General features: G+C 38.2%; 3 protein-coding genes across 4 annotated transcripts; all 3 read left to right on the top strand.

The window, feature by feature from the left end:
* Nucleotides 1-623: 623 nt before the first annotated feature.
* On the top strand, nucleotides 624-4,991 carry LOC135581075 (protein Iojap-related, mitochondrial-like). 2 transcript variants are annotated; one of them, XM_065154501.1, is made up of 5 exons: nucleotides 647-980; nucleotides 1,140-1,227; nucleotides 1,454-1,563; nucleotides 4,703-4,798; nucleotides 4,918-4,991. In XM_065154501.1, the coding sequence occupies exons 1-4, from the start codon at nucleotides 678-680 to the stop codon at nucleotides 4,769-4,771; spliced, it is 570 nt and encodes a 189-aa protein (XP_065010573.1). In that variant the 5' UTR covers nucleotides 647-677; the 3' UTR covers nucleotides 4,772-4,798; nucleotides 4,918-4,991. The 2 variants fall into 2 exon arrangements, with proteins under 2 accessions (XP_065010571.1, XP_065010573.1); XM_065154499.1 differs by having other exon boundaries at nucleotides 624-980; nucleotides 4,703-4,991.
* A 2,834-nt stretch (nucleotides 4,992-7,825) lies between these two features.
* LOC135640470 (uncharacterized) lies at nucleotides 7,826-8,860 on the top strand. Its single transcript, XM_065154933.1, has one exon. The coding sequence runs from the start codon at nucleotides 7,879-7,881 to the stop codon at nucleotides 8,779-8,781; it is 903 nt and encodes a 300-aa protein (XP_065011005.1). The 5' UTR covers nucleotides 7,826-7,878; the 3' UTR covers nucleotides 8,782-8,860.
* Nucleotides 8,861-11,871: 3,011 nt separating this feature from the next.
* Nucleotides 11,872-19,858, top strand: LOC135640675 (stromal 70 kDa heat shock-related protein, chloroplastic). The gene is made up of 8 exons (XM_065155362.1): nucleotides 11,872-12,516; nucleotides 13,354-13,606; nucleotides 15,549-15,628; nucleotides 16,621-16,763; nucleotides 16,880-16,978; nucleotides 17,234-17,423; nucleotides 18,246-18,644; nucleotides 19,193-19,858. The coding sequence occupies exons 1-8, from the start codon at nucleotides 11,968-11,970 to the stop codon at nucleotides 19,589-19,591; spliced, it is 2,112 nt and encodes a 703-aa protein (XP_065011434.1). The 5' UTR covers nucleotides 11,872-11,967; the 3' UTR covers nucleotides 19,592-19,858.
* The last annotated feature ends 651 nt before the right edge of the window (nucleotides 19,859-20,509 follow it).

Below are 20,509 nucleotides of genomic sequence, written 5' to 3'. Positions count from 1 at the left end.
TTTTTTTTAGTTAGAGATACTATTTGAGGAAAAACAAAAGGAGGTACCGATTGAGAAATAACCCAAAATGAGTATTTAAAAAAATCATATATATATATATATATATAATTGCTTGGTTTTTCATATATTTTTAGGTAATATTTTCAAAAAAATCAAATAATGACTCTTTTGAGATTTCATTAATGATTAGAAAATTATAGTTTAATGCTTTGACATTAATTAATATTTTTAAAAATGTTAGATTATAAAAATCATAATTAATAAAAGTTATATTTCAGATTTTTTTGGTGGTAGATGGGTACGTCATGTATAAAAAAAATATATTATCCGTCATGCACAAAACTAAATACATTGCTAGTATCACATACTTTGGATACTTTTCGATCTTACATCAATGCATTATGCTCAAAGGATACTTAAGTCCGTTTGACACTTTTGATTTTTTTTATTCTATATGGATGTATTATACATACATATATATATATATATATATATATATATATACTTAAGTGTATATATATATATATATATATGCTAATTTCGTGTGTGCAAGTGTTTTATGATATATTTACCTTTAAGACGATTAATACGAAAATTACCTGCAATTATATTTTATTTTGTTTTATCGAGAACTTTCTAAGACGGCCACGACTTTCTGTTACGGGAAACCTACCAAAATGTTGGCGGCCTCGAAATCGCGAGTGGTCGCATCGCTCGCGTCCTCTCGCCCTCTCCTCAATCATGACCCATGGCGGCATCTAGGGTTCCTCCGGTCCGTCTCCTCCTCGCCGGCGCCCGGCACCCCAAACCCGGGCTCCTTGGAGCTGAAGGAGGTCGAGAAGATCCTCGGCGACGTGAAGGCGGACGATGTGAGGGTGATATCGGTGCGGGACCAGTGCGATTGGACGGATTACATGGTCGTCGCCACCGGCCGATCCTCCTGGCACGTCCGCAACATCGCCCAAGCCCTAATTCACAGGGTAGGTTTGTTGACTTTTTGAGTATTTTTTTGAGGACGAGTTGATCATTTTCTGATGAAATCAGATCGAAGAATGAGACTAAGTGATTGGTTCCATAGCGTTTGTCGGTCGTATTTATTGTTGAAATTAATTTGTTTTCTTTGCCATAATATTCCCCAGGTAAAACAAAAGCAAAAAGGCGCTGAACGATTAGTGCTTCCAAGTGTCGAAGGCCACGAAGGAGGAAAGTGGATTGTGATTGATTCTGGTGATTTTTCCTTGTAAAGAAGTTTTTCATTTCACTTATTTGATTAATTCTTTCATGCTTTCTGTTATTTATGTGAAGTTTATCGGGTTAAACATATCATTTCACTTCTCTGGCTTGATTTCCAGTTTTTTCTTTTAGGTTTATAAGCACTAAAAATAGTTCTAAATCTCTAATACGGCCATCTGTTTTAACTTGCTAACTTCTTCACGAACTTCCTAACATCCAGGTAATGTTATAGTTCATGCACTTGAGGAGAAGGCTAGAGCATATTATAATCTTGAAAGTCTCTGGACAACAGAGATGACCCCAAAGGGACCTGACCTGGGACCTAACCTGGTGAGTCTTTTGCTCTCTTTTCGTAACAATGCTTTTTTATCTGGTTCCTCATTTTTTCTTTCAAAACTTGGTTGCCTGTGTTTTGATTTTAAATTATGTCATTGAATTTACAGTATAAGTCTGCTTGCCAATCTCTATCATGTTGCACTATGTAAACTGACAAAGTGCTTAATTGCTGATATAGTTATAAATTTTGAATAGGAGTTTGTTTATCAAGATCTTGTAAATCCTAGTGACTGAAAACTTATTTCATGTCATTGTGTTAACTAGTTGGAAACGGAGATCTTAATATTCATGGAAACACAGGTTGAAGAGAAACAGACTAGATTTATAAATGCTGGTGTTAACCACTTCATGGAATTTTTTGTTTGGGTTTTTTGTTACCATTGTGTAACAAGATTCTGGTCCTACCTGTGTATTCCACTCCAATTCAATGATTCTGGTCCCATTTTATAGAACGAAGGATAAAATGTATAGAGATAGGCTGTTAGGTACATCTTAATCTTTTAGCAAAATTTGATACAAATCATCCCAAGTGCATGCTAGGGCAGCTGCAGCATACCTTAGATTGAAGGATTTTCCTATGAGGATTAAGGTGTCAGGCAGGTTTTTTGTAGTAGCGTGATCTAGTGATTGTACTGCAAGTTCCACCTTGATTTGATCAGTTTTGGGATTGATCTAGTTTGCTAATAGTAGGTCTTCATCTGTTGCTCTATAGAAAAATAGCATGCGGTATATAGATCAAAAGTTCAAATCCAATCGATCAAATTGTAATTAGAATTTTCTGATTAGCAGACAGCAAGTGTACCAGTGAGACTGGGATTCTGATGATTTGGGTATTAGAGTGAGAGAAAATAGTGGAAATCAGGAAGGAGAAACTGGACAATGGAAGAGAAAGCCAAATCCAGTAGGAAGCTATACAATATTTATGTTGGATGACACATGAGACTATAATTTTAGCTCTTGCTACTCTAAAATGCTTCAGATGATTCCTGATGGTACTTAAATCGGGATGTATAGACCCTTTTATTTTCTATAGTAATTATCTATTGAAGTTATGTTGGAACTCAAATTTAGTTCAGAATAAAAAATTGACAGATAGAACAAATAATAATTGTCATCTAAGTGCCTGCAAAAGTGCTTAAGAAATGGAAAACCCTGGCCTTAATTTTATATTATTAGATTGTGGTATATTCTTGAACCAATCCAAAGTTCAACCCTACCTAACTCATCTTAAGCTAAGACTAAACAAAGCAAGGCCAGTTTAAGTATAAGTGATAACCACTGATATATTTGACTTCCTGACTCTAAAAAGTAATTTTATTCACCCATTTATGCGGCAGGCTGCTAGTGCATTCAGATGAAATCTACTTAAGCCTTTCCTTGCATTTGGACCAAATTTTATAAGGCTTGTTGTTCTTGTGTTCCCTAAGCATGTTGGATCCGATTTATGCTGACCTAGACTTGAAATGGTCTGCTATTGTAATGGGTCATACCAGGTTCAGCATCTACTATACTGATCAACTAGGTTGGGTCAATCCTTAACCTTTAAAAGGTGAGTTCGGCAAGTCAGTGCTAGACCAAGCTTGCCTATGAGCTACCTTTTTTTTGGTTCAATTGTTTTATAATCTAATCTTTGTAATCATTTATCCAAACACTCATGTGCATGATTAAATTAGGCTGGCAGAAGCAAATACATAATTTTAAAAATAAAAATATAAACAAATAAAATGTTTACTTTGAGTCAGGATCAGCTGTACGTTCTTGGCTTGTTTGAGACATTGTAGATTAACTAAATATTGACATTAGAAAACTTAATGGACTAAAGGAGTGGTACTGGTTGTCAAGGTAGGAGAGTGGTGCAACTGCTTGGTTGAGTTTCAACGAGGCTTCTACATATATCTCAGTAGCAAATCATTATATTTAGTTGTGGATTCATCCTAAGTGTCAACGCAAGATAGTTGACTGAGTCACTGAGGTGTAGTTGATAGAGTGGAGAACAACCAAGTTGGGAATTGTCTAATTGATAAATTGACAATATTTGTCTGATCCCTCTGCTCATAAGCAAGTCATTTTCTCTAGCAAGAAGAAAATTACATATTTGATTATGTATTAGATTGCCGAAACTGAGAAAAGAATGTGAGTTAAAAAATGGAGATTATCTGGTATTTATGTCCACCTTACAGGTTTAGGGAACTTGTGTGGTGAAATTGGGAGAGATTGGGGTACTTACTGTTAATAATCGTTCAAAGAGGGAATTTTACTCTTTCATCTAAATATTTAAAAATGTGAAAGATATTTTCACCAGATCGCTATAAGATGGTTGTATGTATGTACTGGGTATAAATTTTTTTTAGCATAAAATATATTCTATTTGGAAGATACTTTCATCAGAATTTCTCCTATTGAGAATGACATTCTATGATCTCGAATGGGCAATAGTCAACATAAGGTGATTAAATCAAAAGCAAGAGAGAAAAAGTAAACAAAAAGTTGCAACAACAGTGGATCCCATCTCTGAAGTGATCAGTCACATCTAGCTGCTATGGTGCTGGGTTCGAAGAAAGAAGAGCTTTAGCATCCACATCAGGATAAGTAAATTGGGTCACACTGAGCCTGGCTAATGGAAACTCTGCCCTGCGCAAGCTTGGGCATGGTCATCTTGTAGCCTGTTACTGCAGCATCCAGTTTAGCTGTCCATATCACACCTATGTTTTTTTATCAGCTGTACATTTTTGAAGACATAAGGCTGCTTACAGCACCTATAATACACTTGAAACGTGAAGGAAAACATTAGAGAATTCTTACTCAATTTTAACTTAAATGAAAATAGACGTAAATGATCAATTTTGATCATATGCTAATGAATTTTAATGGCCACAGAAAAAAAAAGAATGACTTTGATAAAGCATAAAACTATGGTGATCAGCTTATCATATGCTAATGGATTTTGATTGCTTCAGTACACTCAAGTATTTAATTTACCTATTTGTGTTTTGTTATCCACGAGGAAAACCAAGTCTTCATTCTCTAAATGTCTTTATTTATGTCTGTGCTAATATACCATATGCCTATAGGAACTTCAGAAAACATAACCTTATTTAATCCTTCCAACTCGAACTTTTGTTTCTCTCAACAGGATTTGGAGAAATCCCTGGTGAAGATGCGTCCTAGAAACAAATCCAAGAAACCAATGAAGAGCATTTAGTGATCAGATATGCATGATTTTCGTTTGGTAATAATCAGACATGATCTGATCTGTATGATTAGTAGAAGGACATGTTTTCTGTAGACTACATATTTACATACGTTCTTTTAAGCTGAGACAAGTGTGTGTGTCAAACTTCAATGCAGAGTTCTGCAAGCAGCATCCAGTTGATGTACAAAAGCCCTGTTTAATTGGTCAAATATGGGTACGTTATGCTCGAGTGTTTCATTTTACGTCTTATTGTTATTTAAGTCGGGGATGTTGCATGACATGTTAGGGGGTGGGTAATCTAATAAGCATGGTGATATCTGAGGTGGTCACAATACGTGGTCAAATATCGGCCGGCCGCTATCCGAACTGCACTGGCGACCCAATTTGTCCGTTTAGGATTGGTTGGCAGCGTACTATGTCATCTTTATCTGGCACGGCACTGACATGGTCGACGGCTAACATCGTGGCGTTGAATGGGGAACAAGTACGTCCCTCCCTCTGTCCGCCAAAACAAAGTTGCGTCCGGACCACGGCGCAATTGCCTTTAATGCGAATTATGGAGGTAGGACCGCGACCGCAAGTCCTCCCTCGACTCCATTCGTCTGTACTCGTGCTACAGCGAACTGTTAGACCCATGAATAGCAAACCTATCACTGTCTTCTGTACTCACCCACGATGAAACGATAATATTGCACGTGTCTATAATGTATTTGGTGATTTTAATTTTAAATTATGAACATTAATCATGATTAGAAGAGAATAAGTAAAGGATTTTAGAATCACAGTGAGGGTAAATGTGTCATTTTGAGCTTTAGGAGTACGGATTTGGTCCCGATCTCATGGCGCTACTAAGATAATTCGCTTAGTCTGGGTTGGCACACAAAGCCCACCCTTTACCCTCACAGAATGAGTTAGCCTATGACAGATGGAAGACATGGATAAGGTTGTTTCCGAGAGACGAGTCAAAAAGATGGCAGCGTCGTCATGTCACTGTCATCTGGTTTCTCTGATTGGGTACTTTTTGGTTGATGAGTACTGTACATGAAAAATGAAGTGCAGCAACCGAGCTCTCAACCACGTGCCCATATTATGCTGGCCACTCTCGATGTTTTGTCCTGATTGAGCTTTTATGTAATAACGTATTATATATGGTTGTACCCTTTTGATTATATATATTATAAGATGCAGGATTTCATCGTAATGTGTATAATATTTTCCTCTCGGATATATCATGTAGGATTTCTTTGTTTTCCGTGCTTGTCATTTTACCATATTGTGATGCTTTGGTTACTTTTAGAATTTTATGATAGCAAGTATTAAATGAATCTTTCGTCCCTATTCCTAATTACTAAATGTTACCTGTTTTCTTATGACAATATATTTATTCTAAGTGTTTTCACATAATTATACTGTCAAATTCTATAAATAGTGTAATTCCCGTAATATGGATTATAAAATAATATCAAGTCCCACCAAAGATTACAACTCTCAACATACACTCCCAACATTCGTCCAAAACAACTCGATATAAACTCTTGGTTCGAATCTAAAATATATTTTTACTTCAAAATATATGTAAAATATATTTTTAAAATGCTAATGTCAGTTAGAATTGATTTTTGTTAAGAATGTAAATAGATAGATCATATCAAAATCGAAGATCCTAAGTTCAAACATTTTTCATTTCATATTTATTAAAAACTATCAATTAATTCTCGGATATTAGGTTTGGATCTTCCTCCGCCATTCGTGAAACAGTGTCAAAAATATAAAAATGGATGGATGATAATATAAAATTAAAATAATATTAGAGCTGATAGATTGTGTTCAAAACTTATATACCTTCTCTTGTCTCTCGTTATGACTACAAATGTTGGACTTAATAATCGAGAAATAAAAATGAAACCATTAGTTTCCGAGACATTTATAATTTTACATATACTTCCTAATTTGAGAGAATAGAAAGGAGATATATATATATATATATATATATATATATATATATATATATATATATATATATATATATATATATATATATATATATATAATGCAAAATCAAACTCACTGTGGCCACAAGATCCATAACCTTGTCGGGGCCCCACCACGAAACCCACATCACCACCTTGGATAATGGTCTTTCCTAGTTTTAAATGGACCGACAGTCCATCGCACCTCATCATTCGAACCCATCATCCCCATCTCCTCCTCCACCTCGCCATTGGTTGCCCTGTCGCTGCCGCCCATCCACTTCGTACAAACGACGAACCGATGGCTTTCATTTGCTTGTCACGCTCACCATCCCGTCTCCTTTATCTTCTCCGGAAGATTCTACCTTCTAAACCAAGACAGCTGTGTCGCACGGACGAAGTCCGGCCGTCCACGTCACTCTCTTAGGCGTGTCAGACCACGCGGCGGCCGATCGATGGCCTTTCCGGCTCCATCGCACCACGTCCCTCCATCTCGCTTTGAGCTTCGCGCAACGCCCCCTTCCCCTTCTTGATTCCCGCTGGCATCTCCCATGCCGCGACGTGGGTATCACGGTAGGACGAGGTACCTGCGAAACCGTCCCCTGTTTCGAATAGTGCGGTGACGTCATAGATTCCCATCTGTGGCGCCCACGTCGGCTCGGCACCTCCACGTGTCCCTCCCGTCCCTGTTCCCTCACTTCGCTTTTGTTTCCATTTCGCTTCTTCTTTTAACCCAATCGTAGGTGCCCATAATAGCAACGACGGGACGCGCCCTCTCCCCCACCACTCGCTGCCCAGGTTGGTCCCTATCCCAGTCTCGTTCCTCCACGTGTCCCCTTCCCCCTCGATACCCACGACTCCGCCCTTGGCTTTCCCACCTCTTCCGACGCCCACGTGTAGCCTCGCCGCGAGGGACACTCCGCGCTCCCTCATTGGCTCCGTACGCCCGCGTCCGCTGTCCCTACCATCGTCCGCCCTTCACGTGCACTTTCCCTCTTCTGCTGCCACCTGTCGCTCTGATCCAATGGGAGCGCGGCGAGAGACACGTGTCGTCCGGTCTCCCGCTATTTAAGCCCCTCCTTTGCGAGTCGATCGCTAATGGAAGTGATCAGAAAATAATAATAAAGAAATAGGCGGAGGAAGGGGATGGAGAGGAGAGGCGGTTGCTGTATTGCGATGTATGGCGGAGGCGTAGACGCCAACGTCGCTTGGAAGGTGGACCGGATCATGCTCAGGTTCCGGCCCATCGCCCCCAAGCCCGTCGTTGGCTCTCCGACCGTCGTCGCCGCCGCCCCCAAGGAGGCGTCCGCCGGGGCGAGGAGGCCGAAGCGGAAGGGACCCGCCATCTCCGCCGCCGCCGCCAGAGGGAGGAAGCCGAGGAAGGTGGAGGCGACGCCGCTGCCGCCGCCGATCGTGGATGAAGGGAAGTCGTTCTCCTCGTCGACCATCGTGACTCTGCCGCTGATGCCGGAGACGCCGGAGAGGAAGGGCGATCCGGCCGGAGCGCCGCCAAAATGGTGCCCTACTCCTGCTGCGGTGGCGCCGACGTGGATGGGGCTGGGGGAGGGAGAAGCGGCGGACGTGGTGGTGGCGCCGCGGCCGGTCCGGGCGGTGGTGTCGTGGGTGACGGTGGAGTGCGTGACCGACACGTGGAGGGAGGGGGAGGTCTCATGGAGGAACGACAAGGTGGCCAGGGCGGCGCTGGCGGCGGACGAGTGCCCCGGGTTCGTGTCGGACGAGTGGGGCGGGGTGACCTGGACCAACGAGGCGTACCGAAGGATGGTGCTGGGCGAGGGTAGCGGTTCCTCCTGCGCGGCCGGCGGAGTGGAGGAAGAAGAAGAGGAGGAGGTGAGGGTTAAGCTGGTCGCGCGGGGGCTGGTCCCGGCGGCGAGGACGTGCCGCGCGTTCACGTGCAGGGTGCGCGTAAGGCACGCGGAGCGGCCGAAGGGGCCGCCGTCTCTGGCGGCGCCGTGCGACGTGTGGAGGCTAGACGGCGGCGGTTGCGCGTGGAGGCTCGACGTCAAGGCGGCCCTGAGTCTGAGCGTGTAGTACTCGTAGCAGGGAAGCGAGGCAGGTGTCTGTATGTACATATTTTCGCTAACATATGGAATGCTTGTCGTCGAGCGCAGTGCATGTTTTTGATTCCTGCAACAAATCCCCTCTTCCGCAGTGTTTTCTGCTTCGCCAAATATAAATAAAAAAACTAATATAACATAAATATTATTTGTCTATGAAGAAGAAGAAAAGAAAAATCAAATTAGAGATTTATTTTAGTTTAATTTCTGACATTGGTTCTAAGAATTCAAACATATTATCATGAAAACTAAAAGAAATAAATCCATGATATTGGCCATTTTCTGGTGCTCCATTTGATGGGAGTAAATGACAAAGCTTGAAACATACCAAATGGGTACAATTGCTTGAACGAACATCTTATCTTATGTCTGACAACAAACATCAAATCAATAACCTAAAGGTTGTCAAGAAGAGAAAATGACATGGGACATCCAACTACTACCAATAAGATGTCAACCTTCAACCAATATCTTGCATCGACTTCTTTAGCAATGCAACATTGATGATAAGGAAATTTCTCCAACGAAACATGATTAGATGGTGTTTGTGTGAACCAAAAAGCATGAGGAGTCTTTCCTTTGTAAACAAAGATAAGCAAGTAGTCAAAAATTGTATGGCCCATTGATGTGACTCAACTTCTTGAATGGTTTGGATCATCCAACTCGAAGAGATAAAAAAACACCAAATGAAAAGAGAAAAAATTAAGGCTCATTGAAATAGATTTCAAGATTTTATTGAAAAAATAATGATGAAGATAAGATATATAAACTGTTCATAAATTATAAACCTAAATACCTTTCTTTGTATATTCTCTCACATCAATAATAAAGAATCTTTCTCGACCTTTCTACATTGAGTTATTCAATATTTTTTTATTATTTATATTTTTTATGATTGAATATATTAAAATGATTTTTTTTTTTTTGCAGGAAGAATGTTGATACATATCCTTCTTCTTTTTTTTTCACACTAGGAATCACACTCGAAGAGTTGACTGTGAGGAACGTCGATCTTAGAATTTATCTCGATAATCCAATTGTTAAGACACAATAGTTTCAAAAGACATCTTAGATTGAGAGACGAAAGAGCCAAAAAGAAGTTTAATAGTTCCTTGGTAATATCTTTCAATTAAACACTTGTAGTTCAAAAGATTTGTGTCTTTCAATTAAACACTTTAGTTCACAAGATTTGTAGATCTTGACAAACATGATATTGAGTCTTGAGCTAAAACATGATAAATCCTTTTTCTTGGTTCTTGTCTGATGAGGTAGATTTACAGAGAATTTAAATTAAAGAAAAATCTTATACCAAATGTGTCATGAACGATTATAAGATATACATTTTTATAGATAGTATATCGGACAATCCGGGTTCAAAACTTACCTAATATATTTTTGAAGGTACCATCTAACTTAAGTGACTTTGATAAGACATCCTTAGATGGATCCAAATTTTGCTTTCATTAGTTACCTTTTCATAAAAAAATAAAATATTATTTAAAATACTATATCATTCGAAAAAATTTTAAGCTGAAACATATTGCAACTAGAAATTATAAGATAAAAATAAAATATAAAATTTTTTATTGTTAATGGATGATAATAGCTCATGATAAAACTGATAGTTTTCGAAATACCAAATTTTATAAAGATCATAATTGTATTTTTGTAAGATTAATTAGGGATCATGAGGAATGCAATTCTTTTTATCACTTATTAAATCAAAGATCACATTATTATTGATATTCAAAAAAACATATTGAGTTGTTGTTTCATACAAGAATGCTTAAGTTGCACACGAAATTATTCTTAATGAATTTCATGATGACTTTGATAAATAATATATTAATATAGTTTTATTTTTAAGGGAGTTAAAATCACATAACTATGTGACTCATGTCTAAATAACAATTTCATCAAAAAAAATATTTTTAAATTTTTTTTTTAGCTTTCAAAGCTTGTCTTAGAAGGTTCAGATTATATATGTGATTTGTTTTTATTATCAATGTTCCACACCTATTAGTGCTTTCATGATGGTTACAACTATTGATGGTTGTAATAGATTATTTTCAATTATATTTACTGTGATGGAGATTGAGTGTAGGAATTGTAAGAGTGGTTTTTGCATCGATTGATTCTTATTAGTGACTAAAATTTTAAAATTCTTTAAGAGATCTTCCAAAAAGCATATCATAGGTATTATATGGTTCGTCTATCTAAAAATTTTGTGAGTGATGTATGAGATAGAGGGGCTACAAAGTCATTTTGGATTATTATTAGAACCGTATTATATATAAGTTACCCTAGAAGTAGAAAATGCTTGACCCTTCTTACGATAGTGATAAAATAGAAGTTCAAAGAAGTTTGTGTTGTCAATGACAAAACTTGAATATGTATAGTTGATAGAATTCGACCCTAAACACAATAACGTATGAAATCGATGATATTTGAAGATCGGGAAGAACATTACGTTAATAATGATAGAATAAATAGCGAGCGAAGATGAAAGGTCATACAAATACAAAACAAATCACATCGATTGATAAATATAAAATAGTGATATACAAATAAAAATACCCATTCAAGTTAAAATTAATTTTTTATTTGATTTAATCCTATGTGAATAAAAATAAATTTTCAAGATTAGTATTATATTTTAAAAAATAGAGGTATTTTTAGGTATTTTTTAAAGTAAAAATGTTCAGAAAAAAAAAAATCAAAGTTAAGATTTTTTTTAGAAATTTACCGAAAAGTAATTTTACCAATTGGTTGATCAGCGACACGTAAAACACCACACAGAAACCGCGCCCGTGTTCTCTTACTTCCAACAAACCCACCCAAAACACGTGAGGACGTCGTTCCGTTGCACCCTTCACACGGTGCTCATTTCTGCGCGACGTGGATTCCTATCAACCGTTTGATTCTCACCTTATTTCTCCATCTGCCGTCCATTCGAGGCGCTTGTGTTCACGTGTTGCTGTCCGTCCCCGTCTCCGAGTTCCTTCCAGAATCTTCCATGTGTCGTTGTGCCCCAATAAAACCCTTTCTCCTTAACCCTTATCTCCTTCGACCTCGCTCCACTCCTTCGCCTTCGGATTAGGGTTACCTCCCTCTCGCGTACTACAGTTGTCTCCTCGATCCAGGGCTTATTCTTCCACCGATGGCGACCTCTTCGGCGCAGATTCACGTCCTCGGCTCTGCCGCCGCCTTCCCCTCCTCCAAATTGCCGTCTTCTCGCGTCGCCGCCTCCAACTCCCTGTTCTTTGGCCTCCGTCGGCCGAGCGGCTTTGGCCGGACCCGTCTTAGCGCGAGGAGGCGGGGCCATGGGTCCGGCTACGGGCCTCTCCGGGTGGTGTGCGAGAAGGTGGTGGGGATCGATCTCGGGACCACCAACTCTGCGGTTGCTGCCATGGAAGGTGGGAAGCCGACCATCGTGACCAACGCCGAGGGACAGCGGACGACCCCGTCGGTGGTGGCTTACACGAAGAACGGCGACCGGTTGGTCGGGCAGATCGCCAAGCGCCAGGCGGTGGTGAATCCCGAGAACACCTTCTTCTCAGTCAAGCGGTTCATCGGACGAAAAATGTCGGAGGTCGATGAGGAATCGAAGCAAGTATCGTATCGGGTGCTGAGGGATGAGAATGGGAATGTCAAGCTCGATTGCCCTGCCATTGGGAAGCAGTTTGCTGCTGAAGAGATCTCAGCTCAGGTCGCTTTATTTGGATCCTACATTGAATGTTAACCTTAATTTTACTCTTGGTTATTGGTCTACATTTGTATATGAACCATTTAGTTCACGCTTTGCCACTATGCATGAACCATGTTTTCTTGACAAATTTGACCAGTTTCCTGCTTGTTCGCATTTACAGATATATGGAGAGGCCATATGTTAATGCCTCAATCTAAGATATGTGTTATTTACTCTGGAAACTTGCAGCTTTCAGGGATAATACAACAACAACAACAAAGTTGTAAGCCCCAACCATTTGGGGTCAGCTACATGGGCCATAAGTCCCAACAACAAAGCTTTCTGGGATAATTATTTTGGCTTTGTTTTATTCTTTCTCTTTTAGTTCCTCTTGCAGAAGGTTGGATAATGTGTAATAACCTGATCAATTAGAGTTTAAGTTCAGTAAACTCTGGATATTTTGGTATGGTTTCTTGTCATTGTCATCCTTTTTTTCTATTTCTGTTTCTTTTATTTGTGGAATACACAAAATGATCTTGCTTGCCGTAGGCATATGTAAAGTACACTTTACAGTGGCTATTCAAATCCCAATCACAATTTTAGATGGTTTACCATTTGTTGGCATTACAAATTATTGTTAAATTGTTGCAGTTTGAAATGTTGGTTCCCTTTTAAAGCTTGTAGGTTGTCAAATTTTGGTAACTTGTGAATGAATCTTACAATGGTTGCAGGTATCTGATGTTAATTTTAGTGCTTTTGTAGCTTCTCATGTGTTATTGTTCATCTGGTTTTTGATGCTTTGAATGTGGTGCATTTTCTATGTTGACCATATTCTTGAATATATCTTTGTCTTTTCAGGTCTTAAGAAAGCTTGTGGATGATGCATCCAAGTTTTTGAATGACAAGGTTACAAAAGCAGTAGTTACTGTTCCTGCATATTTTAATGACTCCCAAAGGACAGCTACAAAGGATGCTGGTCGTATTGCTGGTTTAGAAGTCCTTCGGATCATTAATGAGCCGACAGCTGCATCATTGGCATACGGTTTTGAAAAGAAGAACAATGAAACCATTCTTGTATTTGATTTGGGAGGTGGCACCTTTGATGTTTCAGGTATAGGAGCTCATCCAGTTTTATTATGTTTGTCTTGTGTATCTAGTATCATTTTCAGATATCAGTTGATACTTCTTTTTCAATCTTGCACTTATATATTGACCTGTGGATAGCTTAAATATGTGCGTTTTTAATGTACTTTAGGCAGTTAGAGAGAGAATTTCAAAGTTCAGGATAATTGTAAAACCATCACTTTTAGGAATTAATGGTGATTTATCTGTTACATTAGGCTGCTTCTTATGCTAAGAAGAAGCAGATAGCAGGATGTTGATAATTTGACATTAGTATGTGTGGCCGTAGCATCTTGTCCATTGCTTGTTGTTGGCCTCATTTTGTTCGTACTACTTTATGTTTTTATATACTAAGCAGGATTGTAATTAGCTTGTAATTTGTTTGTTGGCCTTATTACTACTTTATGTTTTTATATTGGCCGTAGGATTGTAATTTGTTTAAATGTAAGATCAGATTTGTATAAATTCGCTTTGACCTTTTGAGTTACACTGCTATTCCTTATTACTTTTTTATTTAGACTGTTATGCTTTAATATCAAAGGTGTTATAATATACTAGGCCTGTTAAAGCGTAAGTAACAAAAGATTTGAGTTGTCCATGATTGTCGGGATTGCACCTAATTCCATATCTCAAGAGTTTGTATAACTAGGATGTAGTTTCAGTTTCTACTTTACAAAAAGTTTGAAATAGACAATATAGTAACATTCATTTTATTTATGTTATTATAGAAGAGCTTCATTGTAGACCATTTTGTGGAAATTGTCCAATAAAATAATTTCTAAATAATTTACAAAAAAAATTACAACATGTGTTGCCATTCATATGGCTTATCTTGTTGCAAAAGAGTTTTATTTTAGACAAATCTCATGGTATATAGCTGTTTTGATCAATAATCGAATGCATAAGATAAATGAAAAGACGAGGATGGAATTAAGTGTAAATATTTGAAATTTTGGATTGAACATGGAGTTGTAGCTTTGACAAAGTTTGGTCAAGGTCTTCCTGAATGTAATTTCATAGATGCAATTTATATATATTTATTGATGTATATGCATTTCCCTATGATGGTACTTATATGTACAAGCTTACATGTTTGTGTTGCACTGTTGTCGAATTTCTCCTGCTGGGATTTTTCATGAAAGTTTTATAAGATCAATCACATTTGAGGCGATTTTATGATAAAGTGGTTGGTTTTAGTGATGAAACTAAGAAGAAAAAGGAAAACAACTTGATCAAATATATTGTTATGCTTGTTTATTTGATTAAGTTGGGTTTGGTGGATGAGTATGTAACAGGTTCAATTAAATTTAAAAAGTCCATATGGAACCCTCAGAGACTGAGTGAGTTACAAGAGTGAGATTCATGTGATTTGAGCAAAATAATGTGGTTGTTGTACAAATAATCTTGTGAATATATTGGAATAGGTGAGGACTTCTGTGGAGGGAAAAAAGATTACAAAGATATTTGTGATACAGAACTGATTCTTCTAAAGTACAACTACTTTCGATGTGATATGGTGTATGTATAGTGGTGTCCGTATTGGATGGTTCAGGTGGAACCACATGCAATTATGGAGCCATTGAAAAGTTTAATCCTCAGTCTGGGTATAGTGGTGTACGTATTGGATGGTCAGATCAAACCATGAGTGGTTTTGCATTCTGTGAGAACTGCTAAGGCTGTTGGAGTTAAGAGGAAGCTAGATTGAGCATTTCTTGTACCATCCATGGACACCACCATCCATGGACACCTTGTTTTTGAATAATCATGACAACATAACTATCACTTTGAAAACTCTATATACATCAGTTGCTTCTGCAGCACAAAATGTGATTTTCCAACTTTAACTTCATGGTTAAATGCCGTTTTGTTTTTTATTCCGATGTAGTTCTTTTCCATCTTATTCTAACTGCCTTTATGAAAACATTCTACAGTTCTTGAGGTTGGAGATGGTGTGTTTGAGGTACTCTCAACATCAGGAGACACACACCTTGGTGGTGATGACTTTGACAAGGTTAATTATATTTGATATGCCAAACTTTTATCGTTTCAATATTTTTATTTTTGTTGGTGTTTCCTTTTGCTTGGTCTATATTGCCTAGAGCGCATATTTGGTGCCCCATTATGCAATTAATTCTTCTACTAAAGCACCTATATTTGCAGCTACCAAGCCTTAAGTTGATCAAACAGAATCAGCCATTGGGTTGAGTAACGCCAAGTTACTAATGTTTCGCATGGAGTAATGCCAAGTTCTAAAAGTTTCACATAGTAGTTTGGTTGTCTTTGTTTGTCAGGTATCCACTAAGAACCACACAATAAACCGAGATGGGGGATGGTTATTTTGTCGTATGAGCCCATGAAGTAGCATATCATCATTTCTAGATAAGATAATTGCAAAGACTGCTGTTTTATACTTTGTGGAAGGATAGCATTCCAGTAGCTGATTACACTGAAAGAAAGTTTGATGCTATTAGTCTTGTTGTTGGTTTCTACATTCTGGTACTTCTTCTGTAGGTTGTTTTTAGTACCTACTTATATTTGTATCGACAGATTTTCTTTTCTGATGAATTCAGGAATTTTACTTGTGCCCAATAATTTATCCTCTTTTTTCTTGTTCATACAAGTATCAGTCACCAATTGCTCTTTAATGTCTAGAATACTTGCATGACTGTTCTTGATCTTCTTTCACTGAACCAACATTTTTTAAACTGTATCTTGCTAACTTCTATACATAATGTGTCGGTGTTGCATCTCTCTATCAGCACATTCTAGACAGGTTTGTTCAGGTCATTATTGAATCTTCTGTACTTCCACCTAAGCAACCAAATGCTTGCAAAATTTTACTGATGAACTCATTAATCATATTCATTCTTGCTAAAATATGCTTACTGAAGTTCTTATATTGCTGCATAAATTGTGCATACTGTTAATGCATTCATTTGTTGATGGTAAATAAGTACATGAATATTCTTTGCTGTTGAGTGATAAAAGTTAATTCTTGCTCAGAGAATTGTCGACTGGCTTGCTGCTGACTTTAAGAGAGATGAGGGGATTGATCTTTTGAAAGACAAACAAGCCCTTCAGAGACTGACTGAAACAGCAGAAAAAGCTAAGATGGAATTGTCTTCCTTGACTCAAACAAACATGAGGTTAGATTCTGTTGTGTCTATGATTTGTTTGTTTTATCATCATGATCTTTCTAAATTTTGTTTTCTTATTATCTTTAGACCTTTCTAATCTGGACTCTGTACCTGATCTTTGGCAGTTTACCTTTTATCACTGCTACTGCTGATGGCCCCAAGCACATAGAGACAACACTTACAAGGGCCAAATTTGAGGAATTGTGTTCAGACCTCCTTGACAGGTATATCCAAATTCCATTATGTGAGGTTATCGAATTGGGATGCAGAACATAATAATTTAGAAAATGGTGGATTTAAGCCTCTTGGTCGAAAATGTGAAAATCATTCTACTTTATGATTACTGATATTTCTGGTTAATTCTGTAATTTGGAAATGATTTGATGTCTAATTTTTTTGGTAATAGTGTATATGCATGCTTCATTTTTAAAATGTCTGAGTTGGATCCTTATCTTTTGTATACCTGTTGGTGATATCAGGCTTAGAACTCCTGTAGAAAATGCCCTGAAAGATGCAAAGCTTTCATTTAAGGACATAGATGAGATAATCCTTGTTGGTGGATCAACTCGTATCCCAGCAGTTCAGGAACTCGTGAAGAAGATGACTGGGAAGGACCCCAATGTTACTGTCAACCCTGATGAGGTTGTTGCTCTTGGTGCTGCAGTACAGGTTCGTTTTTTAAAATGATGTTCATCAACTCATGCAATTTTTTTCCCAAAATTTATGCTATAAGGCCTAAATTTCAACTTTTAGTAGTATTGAGCTATCTAAGTGACAAATATGAGCCATGTTACACTAGAAGCTTATAAATGTATGGGCAAGAATAAACATCCTTGCAACAATGGAACATTAATTTGTTTTTTTATTTATATTATATAAATAGCTGATGTGTACTATGTGCTTTAAAATTTTGATGATACAAGTAAAATAATCACTTTTTTTTATAATTGATAATAACATATATGGAATGTATCTGTAAACCACCAGCATTATAAAATGGAATTGTAGGACATCTGTTTCATCACTTGTCATGTATGAATTGGTGATATCTGCATTTCAAGTTACATGCACTGTAACTTTGTGGTCATGTTTATATGCATAAATTGCTGAGTTTTGGCATTGAAAAACTACATCAGTTTTTTAATTCTATGATGGAAGACCTTTATGCCTTTACCTCTATGCACTGCTGCTGATTATCATGTCAACTGATACAGAACCTTGTGCAAACAAGTTCTGGATTAACTTTTCTGTAACGATGGTGCCAATGTTTCTTCTGCGATCAATCATTAGTGTTTCTGTAATTGATTCTACAGTTAGATATTCAGGATTTGCAACCTCAAAGGAAGTTCTGTTTTGTGTAATCTGTAAAACTAGTTTAGAATTAGGTCATTTGAGATCAGATTTTAATGTTTTCAGAATGATCTAGCTACCCTCCTTATTCTTTATCTTTTATATGGGGTAGTTCATTTACTTCTGCGCTTACGTTTGCAGGCAGGAGTGCTGGCTGGCGATGTCAGTGATATTGTGCTTCTCGATGTGACACCACTATCCCTTGGTTTGGAAACTTTGGGTGGTGTGATGACAAAGATCATCCCAAGGAACACAACATTGCCAACATCTAAATCAGAAGTCTTCTCTACAGCAGCAGACGGCCAGACAAGCGTCGAGATAAATGTTCTTCAAGGTGAAAGAGAGTTTGTGAGAGACAACAAATCACTTGGCAGTTTCCGTCTTGATGGAATTCCTCCAGCCCCACGTGGGGTCCCACAGATTGAAGTCAAGTTTGATATCGATGCCAATGGAATTCTTTCTGTTACTGCTGTGGACAAGGGCACTGGGAAGAAACAAGACATAACAATTACTGGGGCCAGCACTTTGCCCAGTGATGAGGTGAGATCACCTACCATCATATTATCCAGTTTTTTGTATATCACCTACTACATAGGGATGCTTTGTTTCACAATTAGAATGATTAAAAGTTGTTTGCGGTTCCACTTTTCAAAAAATTATCATATGGCACCAGAGCATATAGTTTTTGATGGACTCATATATTGTCAGCATTTTCAATATGCCCAAATATCCAGTTGATTTAATATTTTAAATGTTTTGGCCCTCCTTATGACTTGTAACGAACATGTATTTTTTTTTCATTAGCATAGCTCTCAAGAGGGTTTATCTTGACATGTTGCTTTTCATATTTTGCTTTCAGTTCATTATCTTCTGCTTGAAATTTACCATGAAATACTATCCAAGTACTATGCAAAAGCACAAATTGTTGGAAAAGATCAAAGCTGTCATGGTTGTGTTCTTTTAGCACTAGTCATAATTAGGTTTATCCACTTTAGACCACAATTATTTGTGTTGAATTTTGGAAGTTGGGTGCAAATCCACATGTTGGGACTCAACTTTACCAATTTTTGCTACATGGAAATATCCAGGTGGACAGGATGGTGAAGGAAGCTGAGAAATTTGCCAAAGAGGACAAGGAGAAGAGGGACGACATTGATACAAAGAACCAGTCTGAGTCTGTGATTTATCAGACCGAAAAGCAACTGAAGGAGCTCGGAGACAAGGTACCTGCCGAAGTCAAGGAAAAGGTGGAAGCAAAGCTGAAGGACCTCAAGGATGCTGTTGCTGGTGGATCAACCCAAAGCATGAAGGACGCAATGGCAGCCCTGAACCAGGAGGTGATGCAGCTCGGGCAATCGCTTTATAACCAGCCTGGGGCAGCTGGCCCGGGTTCTGCTCCTGGAGCCGATGCTGGATCTACCGGACCATCTACCAAGGGGCCCGACAATGGTGATGTAATTGATGCTGATTTCACTGATAGCAAGTGAGGTCGTGTGGATGGATCAGCTGGAGCAGAGTGGATGTTCGGTCACTAGGGATTACAAATTTTGGCAGTGGATGAAGTATATATATTGGTAATGTTGTTTTGGGTGTTACCGAATTTTCTGCCTTCCCCACATAATATGGAGGTTTTGAATACCTGTAAGAACACTTGTTGGAGATTTATCGCCCAAATTGGTGGGTTTTGAGTCCATGCTTTCAGGATTTTTTTTAAATATTTTTAATATATAACTTGGCATATTTGGTTTTCTGCATATTCAATAATATTCTCAAGTAAAGATTGGGTTCTTTTGTTGCTGGAGAGCTAATTACATAATGTTTTCTGGAGTTAATCATCTTTAGCATTTCGGTCATGATATTTTTATAATTACGAAAGTAAAATATATAGATTCATTTAGTATAATGACATCAATTTTATCGATAGAATATATAGATTCATTTATTATAATGATGTCAATTTTATTGATATAAACATAAAAATAAAAAGTTAAAAGGTAATTTTAATGTTTAGTGGCAGATGACGGTATCGTTAGCGTCGATGTCGACTAGTTGTATGGTCTCTTTCGACGATGATAAGGTTCACTTTCATTACGATGCCACTTGAGTACCGTTTGCATGTGTCAACGCATACGGTAGTAGCCGTTGATCCCAACGAAGGGATGGTGGTTCCTTCGTTGTTGACTCGTCGGTTGATCCCAACCTCGACCTCTCCCCCTTTGCATTTGCGTTGGCGTTGACATAAACGTCGAGCGATCGTCACCCTCTAATCCATGCTCTCTCAACAAGTTTTGCACCTTGTCCGACCACATCCCTAGCGAGTGGTCGCTACTGTTGGATGAGACCATCACCTCCACCCTTGCCTCCCTAATCATCTGTAGCACCCTCGCATCAACGAGATGCTTCTC

Source organism: Musa acuminata, chromosome BXJ3-6 (assembly GCF_036884655.1).
Source record: "Musa acuminata AAA Group cultivar baxijiao chromosome BXJ3-6, Cavendish_Baxijiao_AAA, whole genome shotgun sequence".
Classification (NCBI taxonomy): Eukaryota; Viridiplantae; Streptophyta; class Magnoliopsida; order Zingiberales; family Musaceae; genus Musa; species Musa acuminata.
This window is presented reverse-complemented; position numbering and strand designations above follow the sequence as displayed.

Bases quoted from the DNA above. Each gene is read 5' to 3' on its own strand.
- LOC135640675 (XM_065155362.1), top strand. From the start codon at position 11,968: ATGGCGACCTCTTCGGCGCAGATTCACGTCCTCGGCTCTGCCGCCGCC. The intron at 16,764-16,879 runs GTTAGATTCTGT...GATCTTTGGCAG, and splicing joins TTGACTCAAACAAACATGAG to TTTACCTTTTATCACTGCTA. The intron at 16,979-17,233 runs GTATATCCAAAT...TGGTGATATCAG, and splicing joins TGTTCAGACCTCCTTGACAG to GCTTAGAACTCCTGTAGAAA.
- LOC135640470 (XM_065154933.1), top strand. From the start codon at position 7,879: ATGGAGAGGAGAGGCGGTTGCTGTATTGCGATGTATGGCGGAGGCGTA.
- LOC135581075 (XM_065154499.1), top strand. From the start codon at position 678: ATGTTGGCGGCCTCGAAATCGCGAGTGGTCGCATCGCTCGCGTCCTCT. The intron at 1,228-1,453 runs GTGATTTTTCCT...CCTAACATCCAG, and splicing joins GTGGATTGTGATTGATTCTG to GTAATGTTATAGTTCATGCA. The intron at 1,564-4,702 runs GTGAGTCTTTTG...TTCTCTCAACAG, and splicing joins CTGACCTGGGACCTAACCTG to GATTTGGAGAAATCCCTGGT.